General features: G+C 54.7%; 2 protein-coding genes across 3 annotated transcripts; both read left to right on the top strand.

Moving 5' to 3' along the window:
* Nucleotides 1-2020: 2020 nt before the first annotated feature.
* On the top strand, nt 2021-15668 carry HOXC6 (homeobox C6). Of its 2 annotated transcripts, XM_004429138.3 has the most exons (3): nt 2021-2605; nt 13441-13786; nt 14509-15668. In XM_004429138.3, the coding sequence occupies exons 2-3, from the start codon at nt 13633-13635 to the stop codon at nt 14814-14816; spliced, it is 462 nt and encodes a 153-aa protein (XP_004429195.1). In that variant the 5' UTR covers nt 2021-2605; nt 13441-13632; the 3' UTR covers nt 14817-15668. The 2 variants fall into 2 exon arrangements, with proteins under 2 accessions (XP_004429195.1, XP_004429194.1); XM_004429137.3 differs by lacking the exon at nt 2021-2605 and having other exon boundaries at nt 12605-13786.
* A 2103-nt stretch (nt 15669-17771) lies between these two features.
* Nucleotides 17772-20270, top strand: HOXC5 (homeobox C5). Its single transcript, XM_004429139.2, has 2 exons — nt 17772-18460; nt 19154-20270. The coding sequence occupies exons 1-2, from the start codon at nt 18007-18009 to the stop codon at nt 19366-19368; spliced, it is 669 nt and encodes a 222-aa protein (XP_004429196.1). The 5' UTR covers nt 17772-18006; the 3' UTR covers nt 19369-20270.
* The last annotated feature ends 2389 nt before the right edge of the window (nt 20271-22659 follow it).

Below are 22659 nucleotides of genomic sequence, written 5' to 3'. Positions count from 1 at the left end.
GGTTTTATGGGGGAACTTAATTGCGAGCGGGATGCGCTGTCTTTAGAAACGCGTCCTCCCAAATGCTCCCGCCGTCCCATTACCGGAATGGGGACCATTCGGCTGCAGCAGATAGGACTTTCTCCCATTCTCTACTTTTTTATTAGCCAATCAAAGTGGCTTCCGAAAGCTATTTGTGATTTGTGAAAAATAGTATCTTTCAAAATGCTGAGTTGAAGCATCTCGCTCATTTCGCCTTGAATTTATTATTCTAATCTCAACCTCGGAGACGGGATAATACAGCTATTAAGTTGGGGGGCAAATTCGTTTCCTGGAGTTTTTTTTTTTTTAATTCTGGGCATTTTCTCTCCCTCCCCACTTCACTGCAGAGGCCAAGGGAGGTGCGGGCCTGCAGGGGTTCTGGGGGGTGAGGGAGGTAGTGAGTGCCCTAAATGGCTCCTTGGGAGACCCTAGGATGGGAGAGTGGATTGGCCTCCCCAGCCTCACCTTCCCCAAATGAGATGACCCAGCAGCTGGGTGCCGCTGGAGGGTTACCCCACCCCAATTAGAGCAAACTCAGGACAGGCTGTGCCACAGACTAGAAGTAAAATTTCCGGTGAGCTGCCCGCAGCGCTGTCCCATTCTCCCTGAGGCCCATTGTGAAAAGCTGGGCCAGCGCTTCCTTGTCGTAATTTTTAACTACCTGTTATAAAATTTATGGGTGGGTTTGTAAAAGAAACGAGGTCCCTGCATCCGGCTGATGGAACTGTTTCGCTTACTGTGGAGGAAGTTTGAGGAGGGGATGAGGGACCCCCTGTTGGTTGGGGTGGGGCACCCAGCCATGGAAGTCCCCATGCCAGCTCCATGCGGGACCTAAGGGAGAGCTTTGGGCCTTCACATCTCCAGCTGGCGGGGAGAGTGGCTGAGCTTCTACTGGTTGGCAAATAGTCTCTAAGGGGGAACTTATTCTGGAACCCACTGGACTCATTGCCAAAATTAGGGGTCTGGAGAAAAGGGGCACCTCAGTGCTCAGAATTTAGCACTGAAGGTGGAATTTAGGGACAGATAAGGTTCTTTTTTCAGGGGCCTCCAGGGTGTATCCCAGCTGCCAGGACACTGGAATTTTTCTGAAAAAGGCAGGCGGGTGTGGGCCACCTGACAAGACAGAAAAGGCTTCAGATCGCCTTGCACCCAAAAGAAAAAGAAATGGGAACCAAGATCTTGGGCTTTAAGTTTATTTTTAATTCTAAAATGATTGGGAGTAAGCTGCCACCTGAACCTAAGAATTGAGGAGACCTGGCACTAGGGATGGACTACGGGAAAATGTCATTTTCTCTGAGAAAGGAACCTGGGGCTGAGGGGCGCTCTGAGGGTTCTGGAGGCTGCTCTCAGTTCTCACCCCTCCTCCTGCCTCCGAAGGACTGCCCAGGGCCGGTCTAAGCCCTCTCCGCTCTTCAGACCACGGCCAGGTCAGGCTTGGCTAGGAGGCTTCCAGCGGCCTGCCCCTCCCGTTCTGTCTGGCGTGGAGTGGGGGGCTGCTGGTGGCACCCCATTGGGAAAGATGTCCTTTTCCCAGAAAAACACGTAGGGGTAGGGAGCGCATCCCTTCTCAGTCCGTCCACCCCGCCAGCCGTCACTGCCCCAATGCCACAAACCTTTGCAAAGCTTCGTTTCCCCAGATCCAACCTTAATACCCCATTTATTAAGGAAAATATATAAAATTCGGTATGGCAAAGGGAGGCAGCCGACTCAGTGCCAGAATCCTTCCTTCTCTCTTCTCTCGTCCTCCCTTTGCCCTTTCCGCGCTAGCCTGGAGCAGCCCGGCCCATGGGGAGTGGGCGGTGGGTGGGGGTGGGGTGGGGGTCGGGGGATGCTCCCTCTTCGAAAGAATTGGGTAAACATGGCGACCGCGGCGCCCATTTGCACACGCTACACAAATGCATCGCATTCCCGGTTGTTTGCAGAAAATTTACAGCTGAGTAATAAAAGTTTACGATCGACTCACAAGTTGGATTGGCCACAAGAAGTCATGTGGATTCCATCCATGAACGTGAACTTTTTATTGTGGTTTGTCCGTTCGGAGCGCTCCGCAGAACAGTCCTCCCTGTAAGAGCCTAACCATTGCCAGGGAAACCTGCGCTGGGCGCTCTCTTCATTACCAGTATTTTTTTTTAATTAATCTGATTAATAATTATTTTCTCCCCCTATTTAATTTTTTTCCTCCCAGGTGGAGTTGCCGGAAGCTGGGGGCACCTGGGGAGGGGGGATGGGCGGGGAGAGGCAGGAGTTGAGGGCGCCTCTCTCTCCCTTCCCGACCCTCTAGCCCCCCAAGGGGCAGGAGGAATGCGGGAGCAGGAGTTGAGATAGGGAGCCGCAGATGCCTCCGCCCCTCCCCTCTCCCAGGCTCTCCCTCCTGCCCCTTCTTGCAACTCTCCTTAATTTTATTTGGCTTTTTGATTATTGAGACTATTCTTTTTTATTTTTAAATTTATCTAAAGTATATATGTGTGTGTGGAGCTGAGACAGGCTCGGCAGCGGCACAGAATGAGGGAAGACGAGAAAGAGAGAGAGTGGGAGAGAGAGAGAGGCAGAGAGAGAGGGAGAGGGAGAGTGACAGCAGCGCCCGGTAAGTGTTTCCTTATTGGTTCAAATATGTAACTAATGGTCCGTAGCTGGGTGGCGGTTTCAAGATAAGGACAGCAGCGGCTTGTCTTGGTTAGGGAGGAGAGGGGGCTGGCGAGAGGGTGGGCGCGTGGGCAATTATGGGGAGGAAAAGTGGTTGGGGGGAGAAATTGCGTTAAACCGGAATATGGTAGTGGGGGAAGTGTGCAGTCTGTCCTGATATCACTGTACGCCGAAGTTGGGGTCGGGGATCAACAGGACTGCGCCTGTGGGGCTCAAGGCCGGGGTCTAGTGCGCTGACCCGCTGCCTGAGCCCGCCCCCCCGCCGTGTCCTTACCTGTTATAGATCTGCGGCCTCTTGGCTAATGGGACCGGGACCGAGGGGGCCCGGAAGCTCAAACTCCAGGGCAGGAGAGAGAACCTGTATGCTATAACCATTGCCCCCTGAGCAAAGTCTGCCCCCAACCCCCAAACAAACTTTCCAGCACCCCCTCCCTGCTCCGCAGCCCCCTCCCTCGCGGACGGCGCGACCGCTAGAGTCACACATGCGCAGTGCCGGCCCAGGGCCGGGCCGCGGAGCAGGAAGAGAGCGCAGCTAGGCGGGCGGCGGGGCCTGTTAATTGGCAATTAGAGGGGAGGCTGGTGGCTGGTGCGCGTCAGCGGAGGGGAGAGCGTCTGCCCACCCCCTGCTCCCGCCCCCACTCGAGCGGATGGAAAGATGGGAGGCGCCCTGCACTGCGGGTGGGTGGGGGTGAGAGTGGGGGTGGGGGACGCGGTACTCAAAAGCCATCTTGTGCTGGCAGAAAAGGGGGCAGTCTGCCTTCTCGCCCCCAGCCCGGTGTTCCTCACCCCCAACCGCGGCCACCCCACCCAGGATACCCACTGGGCTGCTTCGCCCGCCTCGCCTGGCTGCTCTGGGCTAGAATCTGCCGTGTCTGGGGCGGAGGTGGGAATTGGGGAGGGCCCAGGCCTCGCTGGCGGGGCCTCTTGGGTGAGTGGAGGCAGTGAAGACTCGAGGCGTGGCTGGCTCATGGGGTAGGAACCCCAGAATTGGGCGGCCTGGAGGGTCCTGGGCGTTCGGGATCTTCTTAATAATTGGTGCTAATGACGTGTTGTATAGTCTTACCCGACACATATGGTTTCATAACACAGTGGCTTAATTTTTTCCAAATGTACGTGGCCCTGAATGTGTTGCAGTTTGATATATGACCCCGCCCTGCTCCCTGGCCTGGGTCCGAGGCGGCCCCTATACGTGTGAGCTGCTGTTTATAAAGGGCAACGCACACACAACCGCGTACACACCCAGGCAGACGCACCCCAGAGCTGGGGGGGGGTGCATATTCCTGGAAAGGTCTGAGAGTCTAGGGGCCAGACTCTCCTTCAGTCCGAGTCCAGAGCCCCCGCCCCCCGATCCTCTGCCACCAGCGCGACTGGGCTTCTCCGCCAAGCCTGAGTGGGGGAGGGGATCCCTCCTCGATTTCCTGTTTAAACCCTGACCCGTCTCCTGGGGTGGGTGGGGGAACCTGTTTTTATCAAATTCTTGAAAATATAGTTCGACTGCATTCAAATCAAAGCCCTTGGGCCTGAGTTGACGGTGCATCTTCCCTCCCCTCCTCCTACAACCCCCTTCCCTTCCTCTTCTGCCCCCCTAAAAGTCCCCTTTCGCAGCCGACATAAAGGCCTCCGAGGTATTCTCCCGGGGGAAGAAATGGCATTTTCTCTCCCCCTTCCCCCCCCCCCATAGGACTGGTGTGTCGGCAGAGGCGTCTGCCGAGGGGCTAATTTCGCGTTCCTTGTTTACGATCGAGAAAAGCGCTTGGCTCTCCCCAAATGGGCCCAGCCCGCCGCCGGCTGCGGCTGCGGCTGCCGCGCGCTCTGCCGCCGCTCGGAGCGGCCCGGGCGCTGACGCCCCGGGGAGCCAGGCCGCGGCCGCCGAGCCCCTGGCCTGCGAAGGGCCCGGGGAGTCCGGTGGGCCGCTGGAGGGGCCCCGGAGGCCTGAAAATGGGAGCCTTTCTCCTGGCGTAATGTGGGAACCGCCGACTGGTGAGGCCTCTATTTCTCTCTTTCGCCTGTATTTTGTTTGCGCCCGCTGTCTGCCCTCGCCCCTGCAGATGGCCGCACTGATTTGGGGGGGAGCACAAGTCTCCTTTGTTTGCCCCCGAGGAAAACAGTTTCCGGAGAAGGCCAGTTGGGATTCACCTGGGACATTGGAGGGACCCCCTCCGTTCGGAGGGGTGGGCCCCGCAAGGCTGGGGTGTTTCTCTTGGCCTACAGGGATCTACCCGAATGTGCTGTTGGCGGAGATTTCAGGGTGCTAGGGTTCGTGGTTGACGGGTTAACAGCACCATCCTGAGATGTCCTTATATAATATTTTTATCAATTGATTTTCTGTCCCTTCCTGGCTAGGGTCCTGCAGACCCCCACACCCTTCACCCCTAGACTCCTCATAGACAGAGGCACTTAGAGACAGCACAGCAGCAGTGACTGGCCCTGGTTTTCCAGTTTCCTACTCTGGCCCCAGACGCCGGCCCCCTCTTTCCCTCCTTACTTTCGATTTTCTTTCTCTCCCTCTCTGGCCTGGAACAGAAGCACAAGAGGGGCAACCCTCAGCCTCCTTGCAGGCCAGACTCCCTGTAGACATGGTCCTTAGAGCAGGAGGGCACTGCTGTGATTATCTAATAATAGCCAGGGCTGCTGAGAATAGAATTGGGCTCAAGGACTCCGCACACGCAGGGCTGAGGCTGGGCAGAGGCACTGAATCTGTGGGTCAGGGTCTGGCAACACTCCCTAGAGCCCCCGGCCCCTAGCATTCCCGTCATCGAGCCCCTCAGGCCTGCCCCTTACGGGCTTTGTCAGCCCTGCCATCGGCTGTATTTCATGTGCCAGTTCCTAGCTAAGGAGAAATGGGCAGAGCAAACCCTTTCTCTCTCTGGTCTGACAGTTCTGATCCCCACGAAGAATGCGACCTTGTTTGGAGAAGGCGGCCTTGTTGGGTTGGCTGTTTCGTTCCAAAACTGGGCTTGATAGCTTTATACATTTATTATGTACAGGCTCAAATGTACAAAGTCGGACTTATGCGTGAATATATACAGACTCATATTTCCTCGGTGGTTAATTGTATATTACCATGCCTTTATTCGCTCAAACACCATTTTATGTGCATGCAAAATTTTGTTAGCCCTCACTGGATGTGAATGGGCTCAAGTAGGCACTGGGTGCACCAAGAAGGCCCGCTGCATGCTCTGCTGGAAATGTGTGCGTGCTGGAATCGGAGTATGCGGGTTCCAGTAACCAACAGATGTCACAGAGGCTTTCTCAGACCTTATTGCCTTTGCTGTCCAAGCAGCTGGGCTGGGGAAATACTGAATCCCTTCTACTTTCTCTGCACACCTCCCCCTAGACTTCCCCAACTCAGAGACTGTTTTACCGTTGGAACCCAGTTGTGTTGAAAGTGAGATCTGTGGGAAACTCTTCCATGGGTGCAGTGGGCCTATGGGCAGCTCTGAGCAGTCGCTTGGGCCCTGGTGCCCGAAGTCTTGCTGGGGCGGTGAAGGGTATTGGAGTGGAGATTAAGGTGGCCTCTGGGCAGTGGTCTGAGGTGGCTTCTAGCCAGGGTGCTTGGAGGGGCTGGTGGAGAAGGCGAGCTAGAATAGGTAGGGGTGCGGTGAACATCTATCCCCCACCGCTGCTTGCTCTGGGCGCTCATCAGGCCCCAGATTTGCCTGCGTCTGTGGGGCAGATTAGGAACTAAATTCCCCAAATACTTAGATCTGGTTACTGGTGGGACTGCACTTAATCCTCTCCACTACCTAAGCCAGGGAGAAGGCTGACCAGGCAGTGCCAGAGAAGAAGCTGGGTCTGGCTGCCTGTGGGCCTGGAGCACTGAGTATGGGCCAGGGCTGGGAATTAACCAGCCTCTTTTCCTGGCCTTTCTCCCTTCCGGAGCCAGGAAAAGTCAGAGCAGGGGGAGATATAAATGTCTGTGAAAAACCCCATGAAAGAAGGAACAGGAGAGGGGCTGGCGGGTTTTCCTCCACTCCCTAGGCAATCAGGTTCCTCCCAGGACTCTCCTGCCCAGACACGCTGCGGGGCCTGAGGCGCATCGCTTTCTTCCACCTTCTCTCCGCCGGCATCAAGGGCAGCCTCGGGCTTTTGGGCCTCGGCCACCCTGGGGTGCTGGGGTGACATTACCCCCAAATTGTGCCCCTCACCCAGCCCACGGCCTCTGCCATGGCGCCCGCAGCCACCCCTGTTTATTGTGTCTGTGAGTTGTTTACTTGTTTTGTCTGCTGCCACCCTGCGTCAGAAACCCGCCAAACCAGCAAACTCACCCAGGAGAACAAAGTGCAGCGCTCTCCTGAACTCCCTCCCCTTTCCAGCACCCAGCTCCCGCCATTACCTCCACCCTCGTTCTCCCTTTCCGAGGAGAGGAAGCAGAAATCCTCCTAAAATAGGGCAGCTGTTTGCAGGGTTGGGGGAATTATGGGGACACCATAAACCTCCGTGTGTCCTGGTGGCAGAGAGACAGAGCAGCCCTCCCCTGGCTTTTCTTTTCTTCCTTCCGCTCGGCCAGTGCTCCGTTAAGGGGGCCACAGTCATTGAGAAAGTCAAGCCCCTCACCCCACTCCCCCACTCCTTTCTGCAGGAGTTTTCCCTGAGACACAGGTTGTTGGGTTTTAAATCAGGGAAGTGTTGGCGGATTCATAAAGCTAGATAAAGCGTGTCACTCTCCCCTCACCCTCCCTTCTCCTCAGCCCCCCAAAATAGCGGTGAATTTAAGCAAACCCTACAAAATTAAATTGCCCCTTTGCTAAAGATCCTATAAATCTCCAATCCCGCCAGGTGTAGAGTCGGAGAGGCTGGTGTTCACCTCTAATTTTGCTCCTGGCTATCAAATCTAAAAGAGTATCATCGAAATAAGTAATATTCTCATTTCTGAAATTAATTTCCCCCTCCCCGTCTCTCTCCTTTTTTCCACCAGCGCAGATTAAATTGTTCTTTTAGATCTGCAAACAAGAAAGGATAAAATTATTTATAGGGAAATGAGGATGATGTTTCATTGTTGGCTTATTGTTCCAGAACATAATAACATTTTATGTTCAAGCGGGAGAACTTAGACCAGGAGATGAAGAAGAAAAGGCAAAAAAAGTGAGGTGAGGCAGGGCACCCACACACAAAACTCCTGCTATATGTAACTTTTGTGACATTTACAGTTTCCTCATGACAACTCACTGTGACGTCATAAATGCAGAGTTCTTGAATTTTACAATTCTTGTAAACCTCCAGAATGGGTCCAAGCAGTACTGTGTGTGGAGGGGCATAAGAGAAGCCAGGAAATTGGGGATCCTTTGGCCCAGCACAGAGCAGCACACCCACTATTGCCCCTCCTTCCTCATCTGACATCCTCTAGAAGACTCATTCTGGGTACCAAAAACATTTTCAATATTCTGGATTTTGATTTTTCCTCCTGGGCCAAGCAGGGCCACTTGCTTGGCCTCCCTAAAATGTCACTCAGCGTCTGGGTTCCGTCCTCATTCCCCATGGGGATGAGATACTGTGTCTGAAGGCTCTCTGCATGCCCCCTCCTCAGGCCCCAAAAAGCCAGAAATGATTTCTTCCAGAGGGAGCCAAAAGGGGCTCAGGGCTGAGTGGATGGGACAGAGATACTTGGGATCTATTTTACTTTTAACCTTCAGCCAGAGGAGTGAATTGAGAAGCCAAATAAACGCAGATGTAGGAGTTTGTGTCTGCTGACGTTGGCAGCATTACGTGGGGTGTCGTAAGGAAAGGTCAGGCAGGTATCTGGAAAGAGAGAGGGAAGGAGGAGAGAAAATATGACAAGAGGTAGCAGAGCCCCTCCATCTACCTTTCTTCCCTGTATAATTGCAAATAAAGCAAAAGCAGCTCGGGCTCAAAAGAGGAGTCGCCAGCCCAGGCCTCCGAGGTGTTTGGGGCAGTTCTTAGGTGCTTGACATGCCCCATCTGGCCTCTTCCGCTTCCCCCCTCCCTGCGGACCCCCAACTCCATTCAGCTGGCCAGCCTGGCCCCTGTCCCCAGAATATCAGCACCCCCAAATGGGATCCATTTCCGGGTTGGGTGTGTCAAATTTCACTTTTCTCCAAGTGACTCCATGCCTGAAGTGTGAAAGGAGAAGGAGCGTTCTTTTTTGGAATGCAATATGTACGTGGGGTGGTATGGGCTCGGACAACTTCCTCACCAGATCTATGAGAAACTGGGGGCTCCTTGGGGGAGTTGTGCTTTGCTGTCCCCAGGTTCTCTGCGGTCAGGTTCTCTGGCGGACTGGGAGACTCTCTTTGCAATCCTTTTACTCCAGATTCTGTGGAGATCAAAGGAGCTCGGACACAAAACACTAGGCATTTGAAGTAGGATTTATTTTTGTAATTTTTAAATTACAAAATCTAATCATAAGCCAGTCAAGCCAACCGAGCTGTTGCTCCAGGACAGCAAAGCCTTAATCAAACAGTGCAATTGTAAGGTGAGCTGAGCAATTATTGAAACTCGGCTTTCTCTGCAAGAGGGATTTCAGTCCTCGCCCAGTGGCACAAAAGGGGCCAGTGGGGCAACCGCTCCTCTCCCGCTCTGGAAATAGAGAATTGGAGGGTGGGTCGGGCAGCTGCAGTGGTTTCCAGGCAGCCAAGCGCCCAGGCCAAGCGCTGCTGAGTCCTGCGGCTCCGGTGCCCGGATCCCTGAGCAGCCTCCGGAGGCGCCGAGCTGTAGTTGGTGGCGCCGGCAGCCAGGAATGGAGTGTGTGTATCTGTGTGCGAGGCCGGGTGAGTCACAGACATCCTCGCAGAGTTGGGGGATCTGGGGAGAGAAGATTGGCAGAACACAGACTAAGCAGAACCTCTGGAAAAGATTGTCCCCAAATAAAAATTCCAGATTCTCCTCCCCAAGAAATTAATATATTTTCCAGAGCAGAGTGGAAAGCAAAGGCAGGCAAGGTGAGGCCTGCCCACGGACCCCTTCAGGGCCAGAGTCCAGTCCCACCCACCCTCTCTGCAGTTCAGAGCTGCACAGGCCCCCAGCCCCTGGCCTGGAGCGGGTAAGGCTGGCGTAGGAGCTCATTACTCACCCTGGGAAACCCCCAAGTGCCCACCCTCCAGTGCAACCCTTAGCCTTGGGGACTCCAGGCCGGTGACTGGCCCCCACGCAGGCCCATGGCGCCTGCAGTAAGTTCCTCTCCTATAATTAGCGCTCATGAAAAGCATGTGTTTTGGGTTGGGGGGGCACTGGAGCAGCGAGCGGCAACTTTCCCCCTTTATTCCTTTTCTGTGTTTTTTGAATTCTGTCTTTGAATCCACTAATTACAGCTGTGAAAGCAAAAATCTGCTCTTGAGCAGCCAAACCCCCTCGGAATGCCGATTCCGGAGGCCGAAGGGGCAGAGCAACTCGGAAACCTGCGGGCCTGATGGGGGTGTACTCTGATTTCTCTAGGCTTGTTTTATAGAAACAAAGAACAAGTTCTCCCCCCCTTCCCAGGACTTGTGCATATTTACAGAGCTCAACTGCAGTTTTAATAAAACATCTGTTCTTGCTTCTGCTGATGAGTTTCCATAATTGTTTTCAGACAAATTTAACAGGAAAATAGAAATATATTTAGTAAAACCCAAGTCCCAGCTTTTCCCCCATAGACAGTCGTTCTTTCACCAAAAAAATAAAATTAACATGAAATGAGAAAAGGAAAATATAATCCGATGGAGGGAAGATCGGGCTTGTCTGACCTGCTCTCCCCCCTTGGAGCGAATCCTTCCAGTAAATTTCAGCTGCATAATTAAAGATCTGACTGAAAGAAGGAAGATTCTTTCCTCAGGAACGGAAGGTGAAGGAGGAGAGTGTGTTGGAAATTAATTTTACCGAAAATCTTTAAGCTGTGGGGGAACTTATTTGTATTTCTGCTTCCCCTTCTCTCCCCCTTCCAGTATTTCTGCCTTTCTCCCCCAGCAGCTGGTTTCTGTTCATTATAAATCGGCGAGACCTTTCAGTCTCTGCCCTCTGTTTAGGGACGTAATAAAACACTTAACTTTCCGGGGCTGAGACTTACATTCTGCTCCTCAGGTCGCCCACCCCCGCGCCCACCGCCTTTAGGCCCCCAAGGAGACTCTCCCCAACTTTGGGGCCCCTTTCCCCTCCAGTCTTGGTTTAGGAGGGGCTCAGGGAAACCCAGGCGTCCTTGCTGGGGAGCTGCAGCACATGCTGCCCCAGAAGCCCCTTCTTTCTTCCAAGGTCCTTCCTCCCCCCACCCACCCGTAAAAGAGATTTTAAAATACATAGAAAATCAACACTCATTGAAAGCGAAACCTCATTAAGACATCCTATCTTCCATCATTCAATTTGTTGTACATTGCAACAATTTAATATCTTGAAGGAAATATCACTGACATGATTTATCCCTCTAGCAATCTCTCTGAAATGGGGGGGAGGGAATTTACTCTCTCTTCCGGCCTGTTCTGTGTGTTACACCACTACCCTTAGGGCAGAAGGGAGGCTGGGAATGCTGAGAGCGGCTACTTGTGTCCAGGGATGCACTGACTTGTTCCTGTGCTCAGCCCCCTGGGTCTGCCCACCCCCAGTTCTCTCTCCTGCTCCCTTTTGCCCTCCAGGGGGCCTGGAGCCCCAGCCAGCTGTTGGAAACCTCTGTCCAGGCATGCCATGAATTTGAGGACAGCTGGATTCTAGAGCGGAAAGCAACTCAGGCTGCTGTCTGTGTACCTGCCATGTTACCCCAAAATGAGACAACTCATCTCAAATTTTTTTTTTAATTTAAGAACCCTCCTCTGTTCTTTCCCCTTTATCTCCTTGGGGAGAAGAAAGTATGGTCCAAGAGGGGGAACCGTTATAACTATAGGGGTCTTTCTCCTACCCTTCTAAATATCAACAAATTTCCCTCCTTTCTGAAGGATTGGGGCTGTATTTTTAAAACCCAACACACATTGTCTGGCAGGAAGACTCTTCAATCCCATAACGAGGTTCATGTATTAACTAACATGTTGTCTCCACCAGTGCCTACACACTGTCTGCTTTTGGGTTTGAAACTTTATTTTTCCCCCCTAGCGACACTCCAGGGAAACCTTAACGTTACAGAAGATGAATAAACGAGTTTTTTCCCAGCGTAGTCCCGTTTATGGCTTTATTGCTACCCATTGATTACTCCGCTTTGTTACACAGAAGGAAAAGATCATAAAATCCGGCGACATCCGGGTTCCTGTTATAGCCAGTTCCCCACCACCACCAAAAAAAATGGTGAGGATGAAAATATGAGCTTTCCCTGCTCCTTTCGCTTGCCCCACCGCCCCTTCTTTGTCAACTCAAAGCATTTTCAGCCTATGTCATGATATCAAATTAAGTTTGGATTAATCAGGAGAAAAACCCCATCTGCACACCTTCCGCTGTTTCAGTTTGCCCACTGTGGCTCCCTCAGAAGCCTCGGACTCAGCTGCCTTTTCCTAACCTTTTCCTTTCCCTCAGCCCCAAGGTGGAAAGAAAATGGAGGTAGGGGCTGCTGAGAGGCCCGGCCCCACCAGGTGTGGCTGGCCCCTGGGCCAGCACTCCCCAGAAGCCCTTTGCTGGAATCTCCAAGCCCCAGAGCTCAGGTCCAGGGGCGCCTCCCTTGGCAGGGCAGAGAGTCCAGAGGGGGTAGGAGACTTCTGACCTGGGCAGGAGTTTGAGCCTGCAGGGTGATAACTGTCCATCAGAGCCCCACCAGCCTTCTCTTTCTGGCTGGATCCTATGTGAGTTACCCCACTGGCCCTCGCTGGCTCCAAATCATAAATTCTCACCAACATAAACAGGAGTTGATGTGTCTAGAAAGACTCGCAGAGTTCTTTCTTCTTCCTTTCTTCCTTCCTTTCCCTCTCTCTCTCTCTCTCACCTTTTACTTCTTTCTCGCTCTTTTCTATTATATTTTTATACATTTTCCCTTTGGGCCAAAAATTCTGCAAGAGTTCCCCAAAAAGGGGGTCCTGACGAGCAGGCGGGGGGGCTGGGAGGAAGAGGGAAGCAGATGTGTGGCCCTTCGCCTACTTCAGCTCTGCCACTGTCCCCTGAAGTCTCACCCTTAGCCCTTTAGACCTAGTGGCTCCCCACATCCTTCCTACACCCAAGACTCGCAGCCACACTCTCCTTCCTCTGAGTACCATGATTTATGCAATTTATTTCTACTTTTTATTTTTTTTAATTATTGGGAAAAATATATACTGGTTTAGTGATGAGAACTCACTCCTGGAGCGTCAAACCAGGATTTCCTGTAGGATTTCTCGGGATCCCCCTGAGCTGGGAAGGAGCCCCTCCCCTGGAGAAATCAGGGTGTAATTTTAGAATGGGGCAGATATAAAAGATGAAATCAGATTGAAAGTACAGGGATTTCTCCAGCCCTGGCTCTGGCCACAGCACAGCAAAGTTGGCTGGGGCTGAGAGATTTTCCCGGAGTGCAGCTCTGCTTCCCTGGGCCCCAAGGCCCTGCTCGTGGACATTCACCCTTCCTTCACCTCCAAATCAGTTCCCCCCATATATATATTTTTAAAGAAATCCAAGTGTTACTTTCAAAGCACACACTTAGTCTCAACTAGGGAATCAACAGAAGCAGAAGCGATTTTTTTCCCCCTTCTTGACATCTGGCTTGCGATTGGCTGGAAGGGCATCAGCTGACTTTGTCATTTTGTCTGTCCTGGATTGGAGCCGTCCCTATAACCATCTAGTTCCGACTACAAACTGGAGACAGAAATAAATATTAAAGAAATCATAGCCCGACCAGGTAAAGGCAAAGGGATGAATTCCTACTTCACTAACCCTTCCTTATCCTGCCACCTCGCCGGGGGCCAGGACGTCCTCCCCAACGTCGCCCTCAATTCCACCGCCTATGATCCAGTGAGGCATTTCTCGACCTATGGAGCGGCCGTTGCCCAGAACCGGATCTACTCGACTCCCTTTTATTCGCCACAGGAGAATGTCGTGTTCAGTTCCAGCCGGGGGCCGTATGACTATGGATCTAATTCCTTTTACCAGGAGAAAGACATGCTCTCAAACTGCAGACAAAACACCTTAGGACATAACACACAGACCTCAATCGCTCAGGATTTTAGTTCTGAGCAGGGCAGGACTGCGCCCCAGGACCAGAAAGCCAGTATCCAGATTTACCCCTGGATGCAGCGAATGAATTCGCACAGTGGTGAGTTTTACAGCTCCGAGATATAAATTAAATAAACTGAACTGGCTTTATGACCGGCTTCCCTAGAAGAACGGGCGGAGAGAGTTTTTTATGGCCCCATAAAAACAATCACGCTCGTCTCCTCGCCGACGCCGAGACAGGGCCCCCTCTTCTGCCCCCTCTGCTCGCCTCCCGCTTGCTCACAGGGGCCTGGCCCCCTCGGCCCCTGACGGATTGGAGGGCTCCAGGACGAGCTGAGGGGGCAGGAACAGGGCAGGGGAGGAGGGGAGGGGTAGGGGTGGGGGAGCCCCCCAAAGTCGAGGAGTCAGGATGAGGAGAAGGGAGGGGGAGAGGAGCGGGCAGAGAAGTGGGGAGAAGTTTCCAAGGAGCTAGGGTGCTTGGGGAGGTGGGGGAGCCCAGTCGTTGAGAAATGGGGCCCTCATCCCCAGTGTTTGGGATTTTTCGAAAACCAGCTTTTAGACTTACAGCTTTCTGCTTGGTTCTGCCCCCCCCCCGTTCTTTGGGGACGCACACCTACCAACCTATGGAGGAGACTGAATGAAGTTGGGATCCTGGCTGTACCCCCAGTGGGGGTGGGGTAGGGCAAAGGGGAGAAGGCTGGAGCCCGAGGGGGCCCTTGAGCTGCTGTCCAAGTTGGAAGGGTCAGGACTTGGCTAGGCTACATCATCTATGGAGGATGCCTTGCTGATTGTTTTTAGTGTGTTTTGTGCCCGGGTCTCTAGGGGTCGGCTATGGAGCGGACCGGAGGCGCGGTCGCCAGATCTACTCGCGGTACCAGACCCTGGAACTGGAGAAGGAATTTCACTTCAACCGCTACCTAACGCGGCGCCGGCGCATCGAGATCGCCAATGCGCTCTGCCTGACCGAGCGACAGATCAAAATCTGGTTCCAGAATCGCCGGATGAAGTGGAAAAAAGAATCTAATCTCACGTCCACGCTCTCAGGGGGCGGCGGAGGGGCCGCGGCCGACAGCCTGGGCGGAAAAGAGGAAAAGCGGGAAGAGACAGAAGAGGAGAAGCAGAAAGAGTGACCAGGACTGTCCCTGCCTCCCCTCTCTCTCCTTCCCCCTCGCTCCCCCCAACTCCCTCCTAATCACACACTCTGTATTTATCACTGGCACAATTGATGTGTTTTGACTCCCTAAAACAAAATTAGGGAGTCAGATATGGACCTGCAAGTCAACTCTGGACCCTCTCCCTACCGCACAAACTCTCTCTCACCACGCGTCTTCTCTCCTTGCTCCCTGCTAGCTCCTTCTCGGCTTGTCTGCAGGCCCCTTCCCCCGCCCAGGCCTTGGGGGCTCCGTCCCTGAACCTCGCCTCAGACTCCAGGGATCTCCCTCCAAGTGAGGACTTGGCCTCCCACCCCCTCGGCCCCCCCCCACCCCCGCGCAGAGAGCCGGCTCCCGGGCCCGGGCCTCCGCTCCGGGGCCTCAGGGCCCGGCCTGGCAGCCGGGGAGGGCGGGAGGCCCAAGGATGGCGCATCGTGGCCCCACAGCAACCCCCAGGGCCTCCCCGCAGCCCCTGCCCTGCCCCTCTGCCCCAGCAAATGCCCAGCCCAGGCGAATTGTATTTAAAGAATCCTGGGGGTCATTATGGCATATTACAAACTGTGACCGTTTCTGTGTGAATATTTTTAGATGTATTTGTGGTCTCTGTATTTATATTTATGTTTAGCACCGTCCGTGTTCCAATCCCATCTTAAAAAGGAAAAAAAAATGAGGGAATTACAAAAAAGAAAAAAAGTGAATGACGTTTGTTTAGCCAGTAGAAGAAAAAAAAATAAATTAAAAAAATCCCCTCGTGTTACCCTTCTGTATAAATCCGACCTCTGGATCCGTTCTCGAATATTTAATAAAACTGATATTATTTTTAAAAGTTTATATCGGGATTTCTGTTAATTCGCTCGCCCCGCGGCCTGGGGTGGAAGTTGGAGCCGGCTCAAGCGCTCCGCGTCGGCCCGCCGCCTGCAAGCCCCCGGCCCCCTGCGCTCGCCTTTCCCTTTCCCGGGAGCCGGCAGAGCCCCGGCCTCCCCATTCTGCGGGCCATCGCGCTGGGGGGCTGGGAGGCCTCTCGGGGTTCCCTGCGCGGAGCAACACACTCACCCCGCAAAAAAAGCCGCAAAGGATTTCGGTGGGGGTTGGGGGAAGAGCCCGGGTGAGTCCTGTTGATCTCCACCCCACACAGGCCTTTCTTCCTGCCTGTGGCAGTCTGGGGTCCTCGGCTTCTGAACCCTGAGCCCCCAAGGCCAGAAAAGAAGCATTATCCAGGCCCGGGGGTCACCCCCGCGCACCGCCCGGAGTGAGGAGGGGGCCCCGCATGAGCAGCCCCCGGGCGGCGCCAGGCCGGCTGTTGCGAAACGTGGCAGAGGCGGAGAGCCGAGGGGAGAGAGAAGACCGCGGGACGGAGCCCTTCGGGACCGCCCGAGCGATTCAAGGACATCGCGAAAAAGCAAGCCTGGAAACTGAGCTCTCGCCTGCTCTGGGACTCCTGACGTGGCTGGGACAAAATTCCTTCTTCCTTTCAGCCCCAGCCCCAGTCTGGCCCCTGACTCTTTCTTCTCGCCTTCAACTCGGCGGGTGAGGATCGCAGCAGACCCTAGCCCTTCTCCAGCTCAGGCCTTGTCTCCCTGAGCCCAGCCAGAGAAACCTGAGTGGACCTAGGAGGTGAGGTAGTGAGGGGGTCTCCCGGAGGGAAAAAAATCCGCCAGAGTTTTCCAGACCTTCCAGATCCCCGCCAGCGCCCCCGCCAGCGCCTCCGCCTGCGGGGGGGGGGGGCAGGAGGGGGGCCTCTCTTGGCAGGGGCGGAGATTTCCTGGGGAGAGGCAGGCAGGAAAGAATAAGACTTGGGGCTAGGGCAGGGGGGTCGGAAAGGGCCGAATGGCTGCGGAACCCCTGGCCACAGGCTGTGAAGGTTGCCCAGGCGCCTGCCCAGCCCACCTCCTCCATCCCCCCACCCCCAGCCAGGTCCTTTCTGCGCCTCCAAATAGCTCAGAAATTGTTCTCCTGTGGACATTCTGGATCCAGGTCCCTGGAAAGCCTGGTCCAGAGAGGCCTTTTCCCCAAAGGGCACAAAATAGGCCTTTCCCTCTGCCCTGCTCTATAAGATTTGTGGAGGCTTGAATCTTGCTTCTCCATGCCCTCAATTAACATCTATGTTCTAGCCAAAATATCTGACATAGGTACCACATGAGGGTCATACACAGGGATGCAGAGCGGTCCTCCAGCCCGTTGTGTCTGGTTCTACACACACACACACACACACACACACACACACTTGAAAATTGCCTTGTTGCCACTCTGGGGTCCCTGGCATGGTGAGGAGGTCTACTCAACTCCCCCTGGCTCCTCATCTCCAGGCTCATCCCAGAGTTCCCAGCACTCTCAACCTCATGACCCCCCCAACTACTTCTGTCCACCCAGGACCCCTCCTCCTGGGCATCCTGTCTACCTCTCCAGAGGCTGGGTTCACTTTCCCATGCTGACGGGCACCTCCTCAGCAGTAGCAGGGCCTTGGGGCCTCCGAGGAGAGGGACCTGGAACCTTGGTTTAAAAAACCTGAGATAAACCCCCTAGGATCTCCAACCTGGGCAGGCATCCCCCTGCCTAAATCTCCTGCCTTCAGCCATTTTTGAAGATTGGAAGGCCCTGGGGGTGGGAAGGACAGAACTATCCGTTACAAAAAACCACTCTGTGCATCCTAAATGAGGCCTCATCTTTTCTTAAAGGTAAAAGCAATTCAAAAGGCTGTGTGTTGCAGCAACAACCAGCTTCTCCTCTATAGCGTGGAAAATCCAGCAGCCTGAAGGCGAGCCAGCGCGCCAGGCTGCAATTCCTCCAAGTAGACACCAGGTGTCGCTGTGGGCTCGTTGTCCCGGCTACCCCCCAATTCCAAGAACCATTTTTTTTTTCTCCCCCTTCTCTTTCTCTCTCTCTCTCCCTCTCCCCCTTGGTTGGGCTTTGCCAACATATCAAGACGCGTTTCGCCGGCTTCCATCACTAACCTCCCGGAGGTCATCAAGCCAAATTTATGAGTGGCCGCTCGAGTCACGTGACTCTATTTAAGGCTCCCTTATTTGGGAAGAGCGCATAGGATAAAGAAAGAGATATCTCCACCTATAAATTGTGCACTTTGGAGAACAAAAAACCCCTCAACTTCAAAGAGTCACAAATCACCCTTAATCAAAAAGGGTGCAGAAATTTTTTTTGGGCCCTCCCCGCCATGAGCTCCTACGTAGCCAATTCATTCTATAAGCAGAGCCCCAATATCCCTGCCTATAACATGCAAACTTGTGGGAACTATGGATCGGCCTCAGAGGTGCAGGCATCCAGGTACTGCTACGGCGGATTGGACTTAAGCATCACTTTCCCACCGCCTGCGCCTTCCAACTCTCTCCACGGGGTAGACATGGCTGCCAACCCCCGGGCTCACCCCGACCGCCCCGCCTGCAGCGCCGCGGCCGCTCCGGGACACGCTCTGGGCAGAGATGAAGCGGCTCCTCTGAACCCCGGGATGTACAGTCAGAAGGCGGCTCGCCCAGCGCTGGAGGAGCGAGCTAAGAGCAGTGGGGAGATCAAAGAGGAGCAGGCGCAGACAGGGCAGCCCGCCGGACTGAGCCAGCCACCGGCCCCGCCACAGATTTACCCGTGGATGACCAAACTGCACATGAGCCACGGTAAACTTTAGGACTTCATTTTGCGCGCTCGGGTCCGCCTGGGTTTTATAGGCCATGCGGGGCAAATAAAGAAAAAAAACCTGCGGCCATAAATTTTACGATCCAGGCATCAATGGCTCGTAAAACTGTCCACTAAAAGGCTTAGAGGCTGTGTGCGCCCAAATTTACGACGACATAATTGGATCATAGGAACAAAACGTGTATAAAAGGCAATATTCAATTTTTGGGGGAGAGGGAGGGAGTTAAAAAAATAGAGGGATCTGAAGGGTAAGGAGCGCGGGGCTCCAGAGCGGGGATCCCCCCGCGGCTCCCTCCCTCCCTCCCCTGCGGAGCCGGCTCGGCCGGCGCTTGCTGCTCCGGAGGATTCCAGCGACTCGGGAGAGGCGGGAGGGGGGTCCCCGGTGCTCGGATCTCGAGGGTGCTTATTGTTCGGTCCGAGCCTGGGTCTCCCTCTCCCCCTCTCCTCAGCCCCTCCGGCTGCTGAGTGAAGGCTGCGGTGGAAAGTTTCCTGCCTGGGCGGAGGCGTCTCTCCGGGGCTGGGCTGGGCCGGGCCCGCCTGCGGCCCGCCGGGCCTGCGCTGCCCCGCTCGCCTCCTCTCCGTCCGGCCGCGGGTGGGGGCCTGGGGCTGGGGTGGGGACGCTGGGGCGCTGCACGCTATTCACCCCTTCCCGGCTTGGGGGGCTTATATTCCAGAGACGGACGGCAAGCGGTCCCGAACCAGTTACACGCGCTACCAGACTCTGGAACTGGAAAAAGAATTCCACTTTAACCGATACCTCACTCGCCGCAGGCGCATAGAGATCGCCAACAACTTGTGTCTCAACGAGAGACAGATCAAGATCTGGTTCCAGAACCGCAGGATGAAGTGGAAGAAAGATTCCAAAATGAAAAGCAAAGAGGCTCTTTAGAGGCAGCGCGGAGGCCCGCAGAGAGCACCCCAGCCCGCTCGGGTCCTGCGCCTTTCCTTTTCGGTTTTCCTCTCTGTATATCTTGGGGCACGGGCGGGGCCGGAGCACAGGCTCCCAGGCCGCACAGACAAAAGCGCTTTCCCTTGACATTCCGCATCCCCTCGACCCCAGGTCCCCAGAGGGCTGCCCGCGCTGCCCGGACGCCCCTCAGTTCTGCTCAGCACCCAAGTCCCAGGGCAAGCTCCGCAGGGGTTCCCCAGAGGGCTGTGGCCTACGGGCTGGTGCTGAACGAACCTGGCCTGGGCCGCCTCTCAGGCTCCCGGCCCCAGTGTGGTCGCGGGAATTAAGGTGGGCCCTGCGGGTGCCGCAGACCCGGTGCCCCGACACTTCGGCCTCGCCCTCTCCTTTGTTCCCCGGCTTAGGCTGGCCAGGCAGCTGCGGGCTGGCGAGAGAGTGGTTGTGCCTGGTGGAGTCCCGCGGCAGACTTGGGGTGCTTCGTTGTAGCGACTAAACTCTATGTTCATTTTTTGATGATTTGCATATAAAAGGGGGGATGACTGAACCGCGGCCTAGGGCCCCCTCGGTTGCCCTAGCTTTCCAACCTTCTCCCTCCACCCCAAAGCCTGGGAACCTCTCCAGCCTGCACCCTCTGCATGCCCACTCAGGCCCCCAGCCTCAGAACACTAACTAGCTCAACTATTGAGCTCAACTATCCCAACGGAGGTCCCCTGCCACTGGACCCCAGCAAATGGTCCTAGAGGTTTCTGGCTGCCCACTAGTCCCTGCCATGACTTTCTGTGCCCTCCTGCCCCATCGCTGTTATCCAACTATTTATTGACTCCAGGGCTTTCCTGAAACTATATTTTGTCATATCAAATAAAGACAGAGAACAGGACTACCGATGCAGTGGCTCCTCTCTGTTTGGGGCATATGTTGGGTAAAAGTGTCTATGTGGGCTGTGGGGTGTAGGGGGAGACCCACAGTCTTTCAGCCTCTCCTTTAAAAGAATTTTTAGGAGCTTCTAGAGGTTACTGAGAAGAGGGAGGTGAAATTGAGCTCCTTTCCTCATCCCTGGCTCTGAGAAGGGCTTCTGGGGGAAGGGGAAGGCACTCTGGCAGTCTGTACTGGCTTTTCCCATGCTGTGGCTGTCCAAAGCCTTCAGGCCCCTCACCCTGTTCCCACCTTGGCTGTGGATCTGAGGCCCCTGACTGGCAACGGCCCCCACTGCATGCCAGAGCTAATCTGCAGTGACCGGTGGCTCTGCAGTGCTCAGACTCAGGCCCTTCTGGGCCTCTGAAGATCTCTCCCAGGGTTAGGTGGTCCCTAAGGGGCCTTGCTGGATGTAGAGGGAAGGTTGAGCCCTCAGCGTAGGGGCCCATTTGGTCCCAGAAGTTTCCTCAGAAAGGGTGGTACTGCTTGGTTGAAGGGGTGTGGCGGGGAATTGGAGGAGGTGTGTCTCAGCTTTCTAAGATATTGGGGGAGAGGGGAGCAGAGAGGGCAGTCTGCAGTGTGTACCTGCCTGGCAGGAAATGTTCAGACTGTCTCCCCCACGTTCTAGGGCCTAGGGCTATGCAGGACAATTAGCTGGGAAAGGAGCTGCGTAGACCAGTGCCTGAGTCGTGTGTCTGTTTGCCATCATTTATCTCAGTCTCTGGGATTTTGTGTGGAGGAGGAGGGTGGGTAAAGAGAAGGAGAAAAGGCAGATAATTCAGGTGGTGCCTGAGGCTGGCTTGGGCCCACGCTCTGCTCAGCTCCAGGCTCCTGGGATGGGATGGGGGAGGAAGTACTTTCTAGGAGAAACAAATGTGGGAAGGGTCCATAAAACTTTACTGCATTTCCTCTCCCGCCTCCCACAACGGGGTGATTTCCTGGAGCCAAGCCTAGGCCCCCCACACTGGGGGTGTGGGGTCCAGGAGCTGGGCTAGAAGGCTGCTCCAGCAGCCATGAGGGAAATTATTAATGCTGATGCTCCTTGGATTTATTATAAGGACTGACTTCTCTGCATCCCAGCCTAAGCTACCCGTCTGTCACTTTTTAAGACCCAAGAGCCTTTCCTCGCCCCCTGCCTAGCACGTAGGAGGCAACAAATGTTTATTGAACTGCGCGCGCCCATTGCTACACCCTTCCCCTTCACACTGCACTCGGGCCAGGTTAGGTGTAATGTCTCCTCGACTAGCACACAGCAGTCAGCCCACCCAGCATCAACTCATCTCCTCTCTCCACCCCCCTCTCTCTCAAACCCTCTCTCTCAAATAAAATGTGTAGTTTTCTTCAGGGAGTTATTTTAATTTTTTCTCCATGCTGAGTAAAACTATTGGGCGAGCGGTGAAGCGTGGAGAAGCACTGGCGTCTCCGACGGGTAACAGTTAACTAAGAAAGAGGCCGTGGTGCCGCCATCACCCACCCAGCCTCCCTGGCTGGCTGCAGAGGCCCGTGCTTCCTCCCCAGGGGACACACTGCCCCAGGGGGAACACCGAAAACCGATGGCTTTGCCGGGGGGTTCTGTGTTGCTCAGACCCGAGGGCAGGGCGGCGCAGGGCGCACCAGCCCCACCGTGCACTCACTGCCTCCTCCCTGCAGGGTTTGGGCCTCTCTTTCCCTGGAGGAGCTGGAGACTGACTCAAGTTGGCCAGGCTTGGGTAGATTCAGCCGCAGCCTGTTTTCCCCGCTCCTGTCACAGTCTGCAAGCCTGCGCCCAGGCCCCAGCCTGTTACAGTGGCATCAGTGGCCACAACCTAGCCAGAGACCTATGACCTACTCCCCTGCAGGCGTGGGTAAGGCCCAGCCCCTTGCTTTCTCCTTGAGCAGAGGCTATGCTTTGGAGTCTGGGGTGGCTCCCCCACCCGTCAGCTTCCTCCAACAATCTCCAAGTACCAGGGTTTGGTGTTGCTCTGGGGGAGTTAGTGGAGGGGCTTCTGAGTCCCACACAGAGACCATGGAGCCAGCCTCTCCACTTTGCCCTGAAACCCACCCCCTCTGGCAGCGAGAAAGAAGGGGAAGAAGCGTGACTTACCTTCCCGGGGGAGTGGGAAGAGAGGGACACGGCCCACTCTGAGCAATTAGAGGAGAGAGGAGGAAAAAAAATAGGAGGAAAAAAATAGCAACACGACCTCGAAGGCGACAAGTCCTTCTGGAAATAGTAAGTAAATAAATAAATAAATAAGGATCCACCCTCTCCCCCCTCCCCACCCTGCAAGGGGGGTGTGGGGGTGGGGCAAAGGAGCAGCACAAGGGCTTTTTAGTGTAACTGAGCATTAGAGAAATACGCACAGCTTCTATGTGAATTTAGGA

Source organism: Ceratotherium simum, chromosome 17 (genome assembly GCF_057802395.1).
Source record: "Ceratotherium simum simum isolate JZ-2026a chromosome 17, ASM5780239v1, whole genome shotgun sequence".
Classification (NCBI taxonomy): Eukaryota; Metazoa; Chordata; class Mammalia; order Perissodactyla; family Rhinocerotidae; genus Ceratotherium; species Ceratotherium simum.
Note: the sequence above shows the minus strand (reverse complement) of the source record. Positions and strands in the feature narration are given on the sequence as shown.

What these genes read in the sequence shown, in the direction of transcription:
- HOXC6 (XM_004429137.3), top strand. Translation starts at nt 13,387, where the DNA reads ATGAATTCCTACTTCACTAACCCTTCCTTATCCTGCCACCTCGCCGGG. An exon ending in GCGAATGAATTCGCACAGTG is followed by an intron (nt 13,787 to 14,508) that starts GTGAGTTTTACA and finishes CCGGGTCTCTAG; the next exon opens with GGGTCGGCTATGGAGCGGAC.
- HOXC5 (XM_004429139.2), top strand. Translation starts at nt 18,007, where the DNA reads ATGAGCTCCTACGTAGCCAATTCATTCTATAAGCAGAGCCCCAATATC. An exon ending in CAAACTGCACATGAGCCACG is followed by an intron (nt 18,461 to 19,153) that starts GTAAACTTTAGG and finishes CTTATATTCCAG; the next exon opens with AGACGGACGGCAAGCGGTCC.